This window comes from Narcine bancroftii, chromosome 5 (genome assembly GCF_036971445.1).
Source record: "Narcine bancroftii isolate sNarBan1 chromosome 5, sNarBan1.hap1, whole genome shotgun sequence".
Classification (NCBI taxonomy): domain Eukaryota; kingdom Metazoa; phylum Chordata; class Chondrichthyes; order Torpediniformes; family Narcinidae; genus Narcine; species Narcine bancroftii.
In genome coordinates, this window is record NC_091473.1 from 85964160 (window position 1) to 85978826 (window position 14667).

Here is a 14667-nt window from a genome sequence, read left to right on the forward strand (position 1 = left end):
GAATTGGCGCCAAACAGCGCTGTGCCCTCCAAGGACTGCACAAACTTCCAGCAGAACTTGTCCTTGCCGATCTGGATCTGTGAGCTGCATGTGCCGAAGATCTTGATGGAGGATCCATTGGCCGCCCGTAGAATTGGGCCCTGTGCGCAGGTGCAGGTCTTGAGGGCGATATGGGGGAGCATGCTCAGTTCGGCTCTGGTGTCTATCAGGAAACGTCGGCTGCTGGACTTGTCAGTCACATGCAGGAGGGTGTTCGTGTGGTCAGACGTTCCAGCCATTAACTCGGTGGCTGGCTGGGTCATTTCCCTGGAACATACAGGGCTGCCTACACTTGTGGGCTTGAGCCCCCCCCCCCCCCCCCCAACGTTGATGGTAGAAACACCAGGTGGGGTGGTTTTCGTCTGGTTTGTGCTTGGAGAACGGTTGCAGCTGACTGGGCACTGGGCGAGTGACCTGGCTGAGGGCGGCCTCGTTTTCTCGCTTGGTCTGCCAGAGGACGTCTGTGCAGACCGTGACTCATCATGGGTCTGAGAAATCCTCATCTGCCGGCAGGAGTTGTATGTCCTCAGGGATTTGTTCGAGGAAAATTTGTTGGAAAAGGAAACAGGATTTCATCCATGAGGGCAGATGGGGTTCTGTCTCCCAGACCATCCAGGTGTAGGAGCCTGGAGGTGCACTGCTGTGGGGAGAGGCTGAAGGTGCTGAGGAGGAGATTTTTTAGAGTGAGGTATTTACCTTCCTCCAGTGGGTTGTAGATGAGGTCGTCCACCCTGGTCGTGGTTTCTTCATCAAGCACGCTCATGACGTGGTAGAACATCGTGTATCTCATGTGATGTGTTGGAGGTGAAACTGCGCTTCCGCCTGCCTGAACCAAGTGTGTGGGTGATGTGTCCAGAAAGGGGGGGGGCGGAGTTTCACCGTGACCATGTTAATTGCTGTAGAATCCATCTCTGGAGGCCAGAAAACTATCTGGGCTCACTGGGGTCATCAATGTAGCGGCTGCACAGCTTGAAACTCACCACAACCACATTGGGCGTTTCAACGAACTGTTTTATTCAAACTGCGCACATCCCTTTAAGGGCGGCATGAGCTCCGCCCCCACGTCGGCAGTGATGTCACCACGCTTGCCCGAGGCACATGCTTTGTTGAAACCCACGTGACACGGAGGTCCCCCGAAAGCGCCATCTTCTCTCGGTTGCCCCTTGGCGTGGCGGTACAAGCAGGGTCGGTTCACCATGAGTATCTGCACTGCCACACAGTCTTTATTTCAGTATTCCAGGGTTTCAAAGGAGCTATGTATATTGGAGATAGAACCACAGACTTCCCACCCCCACCCTGCACCACACTCCCCCATCACCCCCCACCACCAAGACAAGATTGGTTTTTTTGACTGGTCAAACAAAGTCACTTTAAAAATGCATATTGTTCAACAAATTGACAGGCGCATTAACAGTTCAGCAAAAGCAGGAACCCATCAGAAGCAGGAAATATTTTCCTAGGCAAACAACAGCTGTTGGAGCCACTACAACTGTCAACCACAAGATAACTATTAAAAGGTGAAGTGCTGTAGGCTTCACACTTCATTGAGAGGCACCAATAATCTGTCTTTTCCTCTCCTTTGTGAATCTTAACAACTCAACCAACTCAATTAATTCGAGACTTCTAATTTACATGTGTTATTTAATTCTTGTAAAACTCACATACACAAGGGATGGATATAAAGGTGTATTAGAAACATACCTTCTGAACAGGTTGTTATCCGTTTGTAAGATGTGAAATTTTACCCAAAATCTCTTGTACATTTAAATAGCTAATTGTCAATCATTTACATTTCTTAAGGAAGGATGTTTGTAACAATGTACTTCAAATGAATTCAAAGAGATCTGCTTATCAATTTGTAAGAGGTATGTAAGAAAATACTATATATACTCTAGGTTCTCACTGTGATCTTTGAATGAGCTTCTATCATTGAATGAGGTTCGATATTAGGCCCTTTCATAAAGCAAAAAATATGAACATAAAGGCGGAGATTCTCAGCCCTCACATCAGAAAACTTACCTTCCTGAATGCTCCCCAACTGGTTCCAAGGCATCAACTCCAATCCCTCTCCGAGGTAGAGTTAGTGGTGGAGCGGAATGTATCATGAATGTACTTCTGCTGCAACTGACTGGCTAGGGTTTGGCTGATGACATCATGGTGCTGCTGTCAGTTCTCTCTCCCACTCACTCACTCCTCTCCCTCCATAATGCCCTCAGGGCAGAGCGGCCAACAGGAGCCATCAGAGAGTGGCCAGAGTGGCTGTGACAGCCCCACCAGCCTTTCCAGCCTCCAGCACCTCACCAGCCACTTTGGCCTTCCGGGCTGCTTGTCAGCACCAGTGGTTCAATACACAGCAGAGCGATGGCCGTCTTCCCTACCCATAATCCCCACGCAGCTGGGAAACACAGAGCAGTTCCAGCTGTATGGAGGTTTATGGATAACGAAGTCGCCATTGCTCAACTCATATGTATGACATCATGGCATCAGTAGCCATGCCTCCTGAATACCGCATCAACGCCCCAGCCGCTTCCACGCTGAAAATAGACATCTGAGCAGGCTTTTCTGGGCCCGCATGAAAAGGTTAAAAAAAACCCTTTCATTCAGCTTTTAGCTTTCCTCCATGCGGAGGCCGACTATGAAAAGGCCTCGTGACTAAGGCGACATTGTCTACCTGACATTAATATCACTCATTCCCATTAGCGTAATTTAATAAATCTGTGTTGTATGCTCTATGGTTCTGTTTTGTGTTTTTCTACCTTGACAGCACGGATGAAAATAAAGTAAAATTCTTTAAGGTTTGTATATTCATGCAAGTGAAGTTTGTTCAATGTAAGGGCAGTATAGTATTTTTGTCTTTTAAACGTTATTCTTAATGCAGATGTATTAGTTAGGCATTGTAAGCGTTAGTCTCAAGCAACTAGGAAAACTCCAACATTCAACCAATCCCCATATGTGCTGAATATTGGGGTTTTTGCTGTACTTTGCTCATAGTGGAGTGTCAAGAGACACTGCAAAATCAAAAAGCATTTAATGAAATAGATGCACACTTTATTAAATGCCATTACAAGCTGCAGTGAAAAGTACATTATTTCATTTGTAGATTGTAAATGCTCTCTGATGTTAGGCTTCAAAGACATTACACTTCAGGGGCCATACTGAAATAGTTCCATCTCCTAAGAATTTGGGCTACATCTGTGTGGATAAATCATTTCAGATATTTGATGGCTTTTTTTTCCCCTGAAAATCAGCATAATCTTAATTACATTTGAATTTATCTCAAACTGACACATATTCAACTTTTCTATGCCTAAATATAAACAGTAAATCCAACAGAAGGTTGGATCATGAACTTGGGTGGAAAAAAAGTATCAGTCTTCAATCAGCTTTTAAGTATAGATATTTTTAAAAAAAGCTGGTAGCAGAAGGTATGAAACTAAAGCAATTTCGAAGTCTGACTAAAACACAGGTTAATGAAGCCCACACCTGCTCTCCAGGATATTGATGGAGAAGCTAACTTAAATAGATTAGTATACAGAACTAAACTGTTTTTTATTTATGTTTTCAGTTTGTATCTCAACTGTATTATCTAATATGTTTATTAGAAATACATATCTTTTTGACATGAGGCAAATTGAACAGTTTCTAACTGCAGTATTTTATTTCAGTAATTAACAATACCTATTTCTCCCATTGAATTGTTTTCAAACCTATTATTGTTCATTTCAAGATTCATATTCTGCATTGCCTTCACAAGATCATCTCTCTGATCACCTCCTGCAGCGCATTCCAATACCTCTTCATTTGTGTCTTCGCAATATCTATCATCTGGCTGAATTATGGTAACACCATAGCCATTATTGGAATGAACATAATTGTTATGGAGTTTCAGTTTTGGTGGTGGCAGAACCTAAAAAAAGAGTTTTCATTCAATAAAATATTACAAATCCCCTCAACCATATTCATAACCTTAGTGGAAACCTTTCAGCATTTTATAAGATGCTCGACCACAGTAAAACATCTGAAACTACTTCACAGGTGCATATCAAAACAAAGATTGACTGTACCTCAGTATGAGTAAATGATCACAAAATTTGGCTGCTTAGCACATACTGCTTGGTTAATATTAGGAGTTGATTTGTTTACTATGAGTCATGCTAACTGCCATAATGGCAAGACCACACAGGTTGCAAGGAAAACGCCTGCTTTTATATTTATATGGAAAGCACAAATGGCATTAAATAGGACGTAGACAGTATAGTTAACATTACATAATAAATAAGCAGAACATTTTAGCTTTCAGAGATGGGAGCCCTTCCCCCTTCAATCTCTGCACTATTTAAAAGTGGTGTCACATGTAGGCAGGGTTGTAAAGAAAGCTTTTAGCATATTGGCCTTCATAAATCAAAGTATTGAGTACAGGGGTGGGATGATATGGTGAGGTTGTATAAGACATTGGTGAGGCCAAATTTGGAGTATTGTGTGCAGTTCTGGTTGCCTAACTACAGGAAAGATATCAGTAAGATCAAAAGAGTGCAGAGAAGATTTACTAGGAAGTTGCTGGGTCTTCAAGAGTTGAGTTACAGGGAAAGATTAAACGGGTTAAGACTTTATTCCTTGAAGCGTAGAAGAATGAGGGAAGATTTGATAGAGGTTCACAAAATTATGAAGGATATAGACAGAGTAAATGTGAATAGGTCTTTCCACAGAGTAGGAGAGATAAATACAAGAGGACATGGCTTTAGGGTGAAATGTTTAGGGGGAACTTCTTCCCTCAGAGACTGGTGGGAGTTGGAACGAACTGCCATGTGACATGATAAATGCGGGCTCAACTCTTAAGTTTTAAGAATAAATTGGATAGAGACATGAATGGGAGAGGTCTGGATGGTTATGGAATGGATGCAGGTCAGTGGGACTAGCGGAACAATATTTAGGCACAGACTAGAAGGGCCGAATGGCCAATTTTCTGTGCTGAAGTTTCTGTGCAAGTTGTACTAAGCAGTGCGAGTAGGTTTGAATTGGGACTATTAATTTTAGATTAAAATTAATTTTTGTTTAGACATACAGCATGGTAACAGGCCCTTTCAACCCACGAGCCTGTTCTGCCCAATTACACCCAATTAACCAACACCCCTAGTACGTTTTGAAGGGTGGGGAAACCCACACAGACACAGGGATAATGTACAAACTCCTTTCAGACTGCTCAGGATAAGAAAGATGAGGTGGGATAGTTTTTTATTTGTGATGTCATTTAGGATGTGATTTGTTACAACTGCAATTCCTTGAAGAGATTGTGTTCAAGTGGGGAGAAATGATGAAGTGACACATTTAATGACTGGAAAGAAAACCACTGAAGTTAATTTCAAAAGTGAAAGAATTGAAAAACAGAAAAGTTGCCTTAAATTTGTACAGAATCTTGGTTAAACCACAGTTTGAATACTATACGTTGTTCTGGTCTCCTTATTTGAAGCAGGATGTGGAGACATTGGAGGTGATGAAACAAGATTTCTAAGAATGTTATGAGAGTTTATAGCTTTATGAAGGATTGACCTGTAAAGATACTTTTCTCTCAGAAAGGGTAAAATGTCTGGAGGGTTTTTTGATTATTAAGGGTTTAATTAAGTAAATGGAAACTTCCACCTCTGAAATCATAAATAAAATGCAATTTCATCAGTCTGATTGGAAATTTCAGAAATATCTCGATCCAGAAAGTGGATAAATGTGGAACTTAAAATACAAATAGCAGTTGAGGCCAATAGCATGGATGCCTTTAATGTAATTCTAGTTAATCATCTAAGGGATATGGGAATCAAACTACATGCTGACAAAGCTCAACAATGCCATGTTGGGGAAGGCTTATTCAGGGCACAAATACTAGTATATGCGAGTTAGTTGTGAAAAGCTTTGGGAAGATATATTGGCAACTATAAAGTATGGTGTAAATAATTCTATATACACATAGATATGCTCTGCTACAGGGTGCACAAATTCAGAAAGTTAATAAATTTATACAAGTTCTAGCTCAAAAGATGACCTGATTATGGTTGCCTTGGTGCCTTCATGGTTTCAGGTTTCACTCCAAGTTACTGCTGAATTAGATAATGATCTTAACCAAGAATAGGACATTTTGAAGTAAAGAGAGGATTAAAATATTCAGTCAGGGCTCTAATTCCACAAGTCTGCTTAATGGCCTGCATCTAAAATGTTTTATGATAATATGATTTGATGAGAATAGGATTGCATTGATTGGAATATTGCCTAAAGATTCATGATGATTACTGGTAATAGCCAATACCTTCCAGAATGTGTGGTAAGGAAGAGAACTTTGTGTGAGAAATCTAAATTCCACCTGTCAAATAGCAAGGTGTGGCAGTACACATCGCTCGTGGTGAACTGGTGGGGCAGCCACGGGAAGATGGCACCGTTGGGGTACCTCAGTGCTTCGTGGCTTAGGCCAAAGCGCTCGCCTCAGGTGAATGTGATGACATCACTGTCAGTGCGGGGGTGGAGTTCACGCCACCCTTAAAGGATGTGCATGAAATTTGAATAAACAGTTCCTCGGAAACCCCCTCCGTGTTCAGTGGTGTGTTTCTGTTTGCGTAGCAGCCGCTACATTAGTGACCCCAGCGAGTCCAGACTGGTTCGGGCAAGCGGAGGCACAGTATCACCTCAGACACCATGATGATCTACCATGTTGTGAGCGCGCTCGATGAAAAACTGCGGGCAGGGTGGACGACCTAATCCACAACCTACCGGAGGAAGGTAAATACCTCACGCTCAAAAGCCTCCTCCTTGGGACCTTCGGCCTCTTCCATCAGCAGCATGCTGCCAGGCTCCTACACCTGGATGGTCTGGGTGACAGAACCCCATCTGCCCTCATGGATGAGATGCTTGCGCTGGCAGAGGGTCACAAACCCTGCTTGATGTTCGAACAGGCCTTCCTTGAACAGATGCCAGAGCACATCCAACTCCTGCTAGCAGATGAGGATTTCTCAGACCCATGCAGAGTCGCAGGTGTGCTCTGGCAGACCAAGTGAGAAAGTGAGGCAGACCTCAGCCAGGTCACCCACCCAGGACCCATTTGGCTGCAGGCGCCTCCCACCCCCCCCCCAACACAAACCAGAAGAGCACCACACCACCTTGTGTGTTTCTACGATCAATGCTGGGGGGGGGGGCCCAAACCCGCAAGTGCAGGCAGTCCTGTTTGTTTCAGGGAAACGGCCTGGCCAGCTGGCTGTGACGGCTGGCTGCACTAATAGCCTCCTGAAGGTGATCGATAAGACCAGTGGCTGACGTTTCCTGGTAGACACTGGAGCAGAACTGAGTGTGCCTCCCCTGACTGCCTTCGAGACCCACACCCATGTACGAGGCCCAACCCTACAGGCAGCCAACAGTTCCTCCATCAAGACTTTCGGCACACGCACCGCCCAGATCCAGATTGGGAAGGACAAGTTTCGCTGGAAGTTCGTGCACTGCTGGGAGCCGATTTCCTTTGGGCGCACAGCCTGATAGAGGACATCAAAGGCAAGTGGTTGGTGCACACCTGCACGTTTCAATTTGTCTGCCTCAATTCCACAAACACATTCAACCAGGGAATAGCTTCCATCAGCGCCCCCAAGGACGAGTATTTTTGCATGCTCAATGAATTCCCTGCCATCCTGCAGCCAAAGTTCACTTCCGCCATGCCCCAACATGGAGTCCACCACCACATTTCGACTCAGAGCCTCCCCCTCCATGCCAAAGCCAGGTGTTTGCCCCCCGAGAAGCTGCAACTGGCAAAGGAAGAGTTCTCCCGACTGCAGGAGCTGGGGATCATCCGCAGTTCGGATAGCCCTTGGACTTCCTCCACATGGTCCGGAAGGCATCAGAGGGGTTGGCACCCACACAGGGACTACCATCGCCTCAATGAAGGGACCACATCAGACCGATACCCAATCCCGCATATACAGGAATTTATGGCCAACTAGCATGGCGCTCGAGTCTTCTCGAAGGTCGACCTGGTATGAGGGTACCATCAAATCCTGGTCCATCCCGATAACATCGGCAAAACCACCATCATCACCCCATTCGGCCTATTTGAGTTTCTGTGGATGCTTTTCTGCCTTAAAAACGTGGCCCAGACATTTCAACAGCTGATGGACGCAGTAGGCAGAGACCTGGATTTTGTGTTTATCTATCTCGACAACATCCTCATTGCCAGTCTGGACCACAATGAACACAAGGTCCATCTCTGTGCACTATTCCCCTCTCTGGCAGAGTTTGGCCTCACCGTCAACGTGGCCATGTGCCTGTTCAGTAAGCAGTCCTTGCAGTGCCTGGGCCAACCATCTCCGCGGATGGGGATGCCCCAGCACTCTAAAAAGTCTACAGGAATTCACTGGGATGGTCAACTTCTACCACCGCTTCATCCCGGGGGAAGCTCGCATCATGCAGCCATTGTACGCACTGATTGCCACCAAGAATAAGACCCTGGAGTGGACAGAAGAGGTCGAGAATGCTTTCACTGCGATGAAGGACGCCCTGGTGAGCGCCACCCTACTGGCTCACCCACAGCCTGATGCCCACACTGCACTCTCAGTGGACACGTCAGCCATGCTGTCGGGGCGTCCTGGAGCAATCAGTCAATGGCCAGTGGCACCCACTTGCGTTCTTCAGCAAGCACCTCCGCCACCTGGAAATAAAATACTGCGTCTTCAACAGGGAGCTTCTGGCCCTGTATATGACCATCAGACATTTCCGACACTTCCTAAAAGGCAGGCCATTCACCATTTTCACCGACCACAAACCGCTCACTCAGGCCCTCGCCATGTCCAAGGATCCCAGGTCAGCGTGCCAGCAGCGACAGCTATCCTACATATCGGAGTTCACCACTGACATCCGACACCGAGTGGGTAAGGACAATGTCATTGCAGATGTGCTCTCAAGGCCCACCATCCACAGCCTATCCCCCGGCCTGGACTATGCCTAGCTAGCAGAGGCACGGAAGGAGGATGCAGAAACACAAGCTTTCTGCACCGCCATCATGGGCCTCTGACTCGATGACCTCAAATTGCCTGACAGCCCTGACACACTGCTCTGCAACGTCTCCATCGGCTTGCCACGTCCAGTAGTCACACTGCAATGGAGTCCACAGGCCTTCAGCATGGTCCATAACTTGGGTTACCCCTGCGCATGGTGGCAGAACAATTTGTGTGGCATGGCTTCAAGAAAAAGGTAGCCCAGATGGCGAGAAGCTGCATGCAGTCCAGCGTCTTGTCAAGGCCCTGGTACAGTAGTTTGATTCCCCGACCAAGAGGTTTGAGCACATACACATCGACGTCGTGGGCCTGCTACTGGTGTCCAGGGATGCCTGCTACTTGTTGACTGTGGTCGACCGCACGACGAGGTGGCCGGAAGCCATCCTGCTGAGAAACACTTCTGTCAAGTCCTGCACCAGAAATCTACTCGCCCGCTGGATCGCCAGGTTCGGCGTTTCAGCACACATGACGAGCAGCGGGCCACCCAGTTCACATCTGCCCTCTGGTTGCACCTGGAAAACTTCCTGGGGAACAAGCTCCACCATACCACTGCATATCATCCCCAGGCCAATGGTCTAGTGGAGCGTTTCCAATGGCACCTCAAGTCAGGGCTCATGGTTTGCCTCACCGGCCCCAACTGGACGGACGAACTACCCTGGGTCCTGCTCAGCATCAGAATGTCCCCAAAGGAAGACCTACAGGTATCGTCCACGGAGCTGGTCTATGGCGCACCGTTGTCGCTACCCGGGGAGTTCTTCGGCCCAAGCATTATTCCATGACTGAGAATCGGACCTTACTGGCAGACTTGTTGGGCAAGCTCGGCTCAATAGCGCCCCCACCACCGAACCACCACGGCAGCCACCCGTCTTGCATCCCCTAGTCACGACTGATTTTGTTTTCGTCCAGCGAGGCTCATATCCTGCGCCCTTGCAACACCTCTACGAGAGCCCTTACAAAGTCCTGAAATGCTCAGGAAGGACATTGGGGGCAAGGAGGAGATATTCACAGTCGACAGACTCAAGGCAGCACACTTAGACCTTAGCCAGCCAGTTTTGTCGGCCCGACCAAAACAATGAGGTCGGTCACTGAAGTGGCGAGGCTCATAAGCTGGTTCTGCGTGGGTTTGTGTGACGGTGCACTTCGCTCGTGGTGAACCAGCCCCACTTGTATCGCTGCACCGGCAGGGCAGCTGCGGGAAGATGGCGCTGTTGGGGGACCTCATTACCTCGTGCCTTAGGCCAAAGCACGCACTTCGGGTGATCATGATGACGTCATGCCAGTGCAGGGCTGGAGCTCACGCCACCCTTAAAGGACGCGTGCAAAGTTTGAATAAACAGTTCTTTGGAAATCCCCACCATGTTCAGTGGTGTGTTTCTCTTTGTGTAGCAGCTTCTAGAAAGGACTAAAAACTACCTTTGCTCTTTAGAACACAAAATTATAAAGGCAGACTTGTAAATTATTTAACTAAAAAAATTCTTTGAGCAGAAAATTTCATTTAACTACACTTAAAATATTTCAATTTCCATTACAAAGCAGTTTCCAATTTCATTATTCGTACAGTGTTAAATAACTCTGAAATTCTTTCTGTTAATAGGAATGAATGAAAATTATATTGGCATTACCTTTAGTTTAATTCCACCCAACATGCTCTTGAGGATATCAGAACTTTTAATAATACTGCATTTGTGTATATCATTGCCTTCTAAAAAAGCCACACTTCCTGGATATAGCTCAACGCCTGGTCCCTATTAAAATAACATTTCCAAGTTAAACTTCAACATAATATATTCAGATGTGTATCTCATGTTTTTATGGTCACTGAAAATTACTAAACTAAATTATCAATTTTGGTGGAAATTGAATTACAAACTAAGATGAAATATTATGTTAATCAAGCAAAAAAATCACATTTCCAAAATTAATTTGGGGAAAAGACAAGTAATTAAAAATATCCACTTGTTCTTCCTAATCAATCATGCAGCTGTAGTTGAAAAATGTGCTTCAAGGTATAATTTAAGTGAATTAACTGAGAATTAGGAAGAGATCTAGGAATAAAAGACTTTTAAAAATACATTTTCAACTTGTAGTTTGGGTGAAATATTGATTTCATGAACTAGATGCTCATTACAGAAGTAGCTGTCAAAAACACTAACTGATATATAATTCAGTAACTCTTACAAAATTCCAACTGGGCTGTGTTACATGCTTAATTCAAATTACTGGATAAAACAATGATGTTAGACTAATTCAGGATAACACTGTACTGCTTGGTCATTGACACAGAGAATGAATGTCCAATGATAATGTACAGATTTGGTTTAATTTTTCTTTTGCCTTGCTGAGACATTGTTGCAAGTATCATGAATCCTCCACAAAAAGGGTGAAACTTCTGAAAACAAATATGCAACAACATTAGTTTGTCTTCCACCTCAAAGGAAATGTCACACGTTCCAAATGCGACAGGTTTTGAACCCAGCAACAATGAGGGACCAACAATATATTTTCAAGCCAGGATGGCAGATAAATGGAGGGAACCTGTCTTCCTCAATGGAAAAGGTTGAAGATTTAGGAAGTGCTGACTCAGCAGCCTTAGAGTTTACCATTTTATGATAGTAGACACAACAAAAATTGTGTACCAGTGGTGATGGGAATTAGTGGTGAATGGGGTTGGTGCGAGTCCCCATCAAGCCAGTTCAATATATTTTCCTAAAATGTTCCTATTTAGGTTGAATCAAATTAAAACTTTAATTTTTTCCGATCAATATGGAACAACTACAATTGGTCGTGGCCTTATGGGAAATGACTATCCTTTTGTGAAAATTTACCAAATCAAAAACATCACGTTTGTCAATTAAGTGACTCACTTGCAATAGTGATGCAGATGTGTTAGGAAAGCTATTAGAATCTAGTCACAGAAAATATTTTACTGACTGAGTGGTGTTACTTTTCACTTCTAAACAAATTTGGAATCAAACACAAACTTTCATATTTTCATCTCCATACAGAGTGACATGCTACATTCCTATCCTTCCATGAAGATTTTCTTAATGGTTAAAATCCATTGCTTCTACCCATTTTGAACAAAATTAAAAGTATGCTGGTATAGCATCATCCCTATTTCCTTGCACTTGATATCATAGCAGACCATAAGCTCAAACACCTCTTTGATTCAAATTCTATCAAATCCACAAGGTCTGCAATGAATTCCAGCCCTGAATGCTTAAGGTACTAATAAACATTTTACATTGTCATTTGGAGAGCTGGAATATCCTTCAAGATATAGACAGAGCTGTGAATGCCTTTCCTTAGATGGCATATGTTCACAACTCCATTTTGGAGAAATATAGATATGTATCATTAGGTATTTTTAAACTATCCTGTGAAATGGGGTTAACTGGGCAATTTGCCCATTCACAGGGCAGTTTGAAAGATTTTGTCACAGTTAGGTATGTTGGAAATCAACTGGGTCCCTGCCCTACCTTGGAGGTAGTTAGGGAACCCATTAAAACTTACCTAGATCTCGTCCTCATGTGGCTTGAAAGAGAAAATGGCCGACCCAGTTACTCCTGTGATATCAGCGCTTGTGTGCTGGCGTCACAGGGAATCCCCAGCAGAAGGGGAGAGAGGGGTCGCCGGCATGGCAGAGGGGTCCCCACGATTGGCAGGCTCGGGGGAGGATGCTGCGATCAGCTGCCGTGGGGTTGGCTGCTACGGAGTGGGGGGGTAAGCACTATTGACAGTGGGAGGGAGACTGACAGCTGGTGTGGGGGGACGGGAGACTAGTTTGTATGACGCATCACTTACCGCGACATTGTGGGGGTGGGATTCTCCTTAAATCGCTGGGTTGGCAATTTACTGGGGCTATGCCCCCTCAGCTTAAAATGTGCTGGAGGCACCTTTGCCCCACTAACTGCACCTGGGTCCTAGGGAGACTACCCAGGTACTGCAGCTTAAAAGCACCTAATGATTCAAAAAGATTATGACCATAAGCCAACAAAGGACACGAAGACCATCCTGGTTGTGGATAAGAACACTGGAGGATAACATTCTTATTCTCAGGGTTCTGCAAAGAGAGGAATGTTTTTTTGTCAAAACATTTTGTCAGATTATCTCAACCTGTTCAATATGGGGAAAATTTAGGTTGCAGTAGGTGCTCTGTGGTTAGTAAGGGATAACTTAAGGTGGTATTTGAGTGGTTAAAAAAATGTTGAGAACCACTGGTATATAGGATTCATAACAAATATGATCTATTGCAAAATGTTGCAAATTGTCCACAGAAATACATTCAAAGATAATGCTGTTTCAGTTTGTACACAGAATTGTGAACTGAGATGTGGTTAAGTGATAGATGCATGAAAAGTTTGCATCTGGTGTGGTGCGCTGTTAACCAGAATCAGACACACACAAGATAAAGACTGTACAACAGGCTTTAATCCACAGAGCCAGGCTGGCTGTCGCTGCAATAACTCTGAGTGAGCTTTGGGAGGCCGGCGCAGGCTTATATCCTGGAGGTTGATTGACACCCAACCGGATGGGGCTTGATCCCTTCAGGCTGACTGATTGACAGCTGGCCAGGTGTTGTCCTGTCCCCCTACACTCCTGCAGGTACAGAGGTTGCCCCCTGCAGTAGGCCGGCAGTACACTCCTGCAGGTACAGGTGTTGCCCCCTGCAGTAGGCCGGTGGAGTACCACCACATTCACCCCCTTTAAAATTGTCCTGGGATGGGGGCAGTAACAAGGAATCTTACCCACTATACAACATACAATATTTACAGGTTGAGATGATCCGGAGGTCGCTGGGGTCTCTGTGACCGTTGTAGGACTGGTTCCTGGTCATTGGTCGAAGGGGAAGTTGGGGGGGCTGTTGGCAGGGGTCTGTGTGACTGGTGTGGTGCCGCACGGAGCCGTGGTTGGGGGGGCCATGGTCGACGTATGAGGGTTGTATTGGATGGGTAGGGGGACATGTTTGTTTCCCAGGGCTGAAGTGGGCCCCTGGTGGTCAAGGAGGTCCTGCGTGCCCCATAGCTGCTTGGGGACAGGGATGTATGCCCAGTCGGCTTCATCCTGGGTTGAAAGATGGCATGGTGTGGTGGGTGTTCCTGCTGGTGCCAGGTCCCTGATTGAGACGGTGTCCTCCCTGCCACTGCCACCTAACATAGGCGTAGTTGTGGTTTGCAAGTAGGAGGAAGATCTGCTCGACCTCAGCTTCTGCCTTGTGTGTCCGTACATGCTTACGCAGGAGTACCAATCCCGGGGGTGTGAGCCATGCTTGGAGGGACATTCCAGTCGTCAACTTCCTGGGGAATGAGAACAGACATTCATGAGGGGTCTTGTTGGTAGCCGTGCACAGCAGTGACCGAATGGCATGGAGCACCTCAGGCAGGGCGTCCTGCATGTACTCAATGGCCCACCCTTTCGACTTGAGAGCCTGGAGGACTGCCTTCCAGACCACCCCGTTTTCGCGTTCCATTTGCCCATTGCCTCTCGGGTTATAGCTTGTCGTGTGACTGGTCGCGATGCCCCACGCCGTCAGGTACTGGCGCAGCTCATCCCTCATGAAACTAGATCCCCGGTTGCTGTAGATGAAAGCGGGATAGCCAAACATGGTGAAGAT

At 45.8% G+C, this 14667-nt stretch overlaps 1 protein-coding gene across 1 annotated transcript in view; it reads right to left on the reverse strand.

Annotated features, from left to right (window-relative positions):
- Positions 1-3670: 3670 nt before the first annotated feature.
- LOC138763665 (testicular spindle-associated protein SHCBP1L-like) overlaps positions 3671-14667 on the reverse strand; it is an 82079-nt gene continuing 71082 nt past the window's right edge. Inside the window, exons 9-10 of the mRNA XM_069938201.1 lie at positions 10676-10798; positions 3671-3946 (exon numbers count right to left, since the gene is read on the reverse strand). Of these exons, the coding sequence (XP_069794302.1) occupies positions 3701-3946; positions 10676-10798 (369 nt within the window). The 3' untranslated portion in view covers positions 3671-3700. The remainder of the gene's footprint in view (positions 3947-10675; positions 10799-14667) is intronic.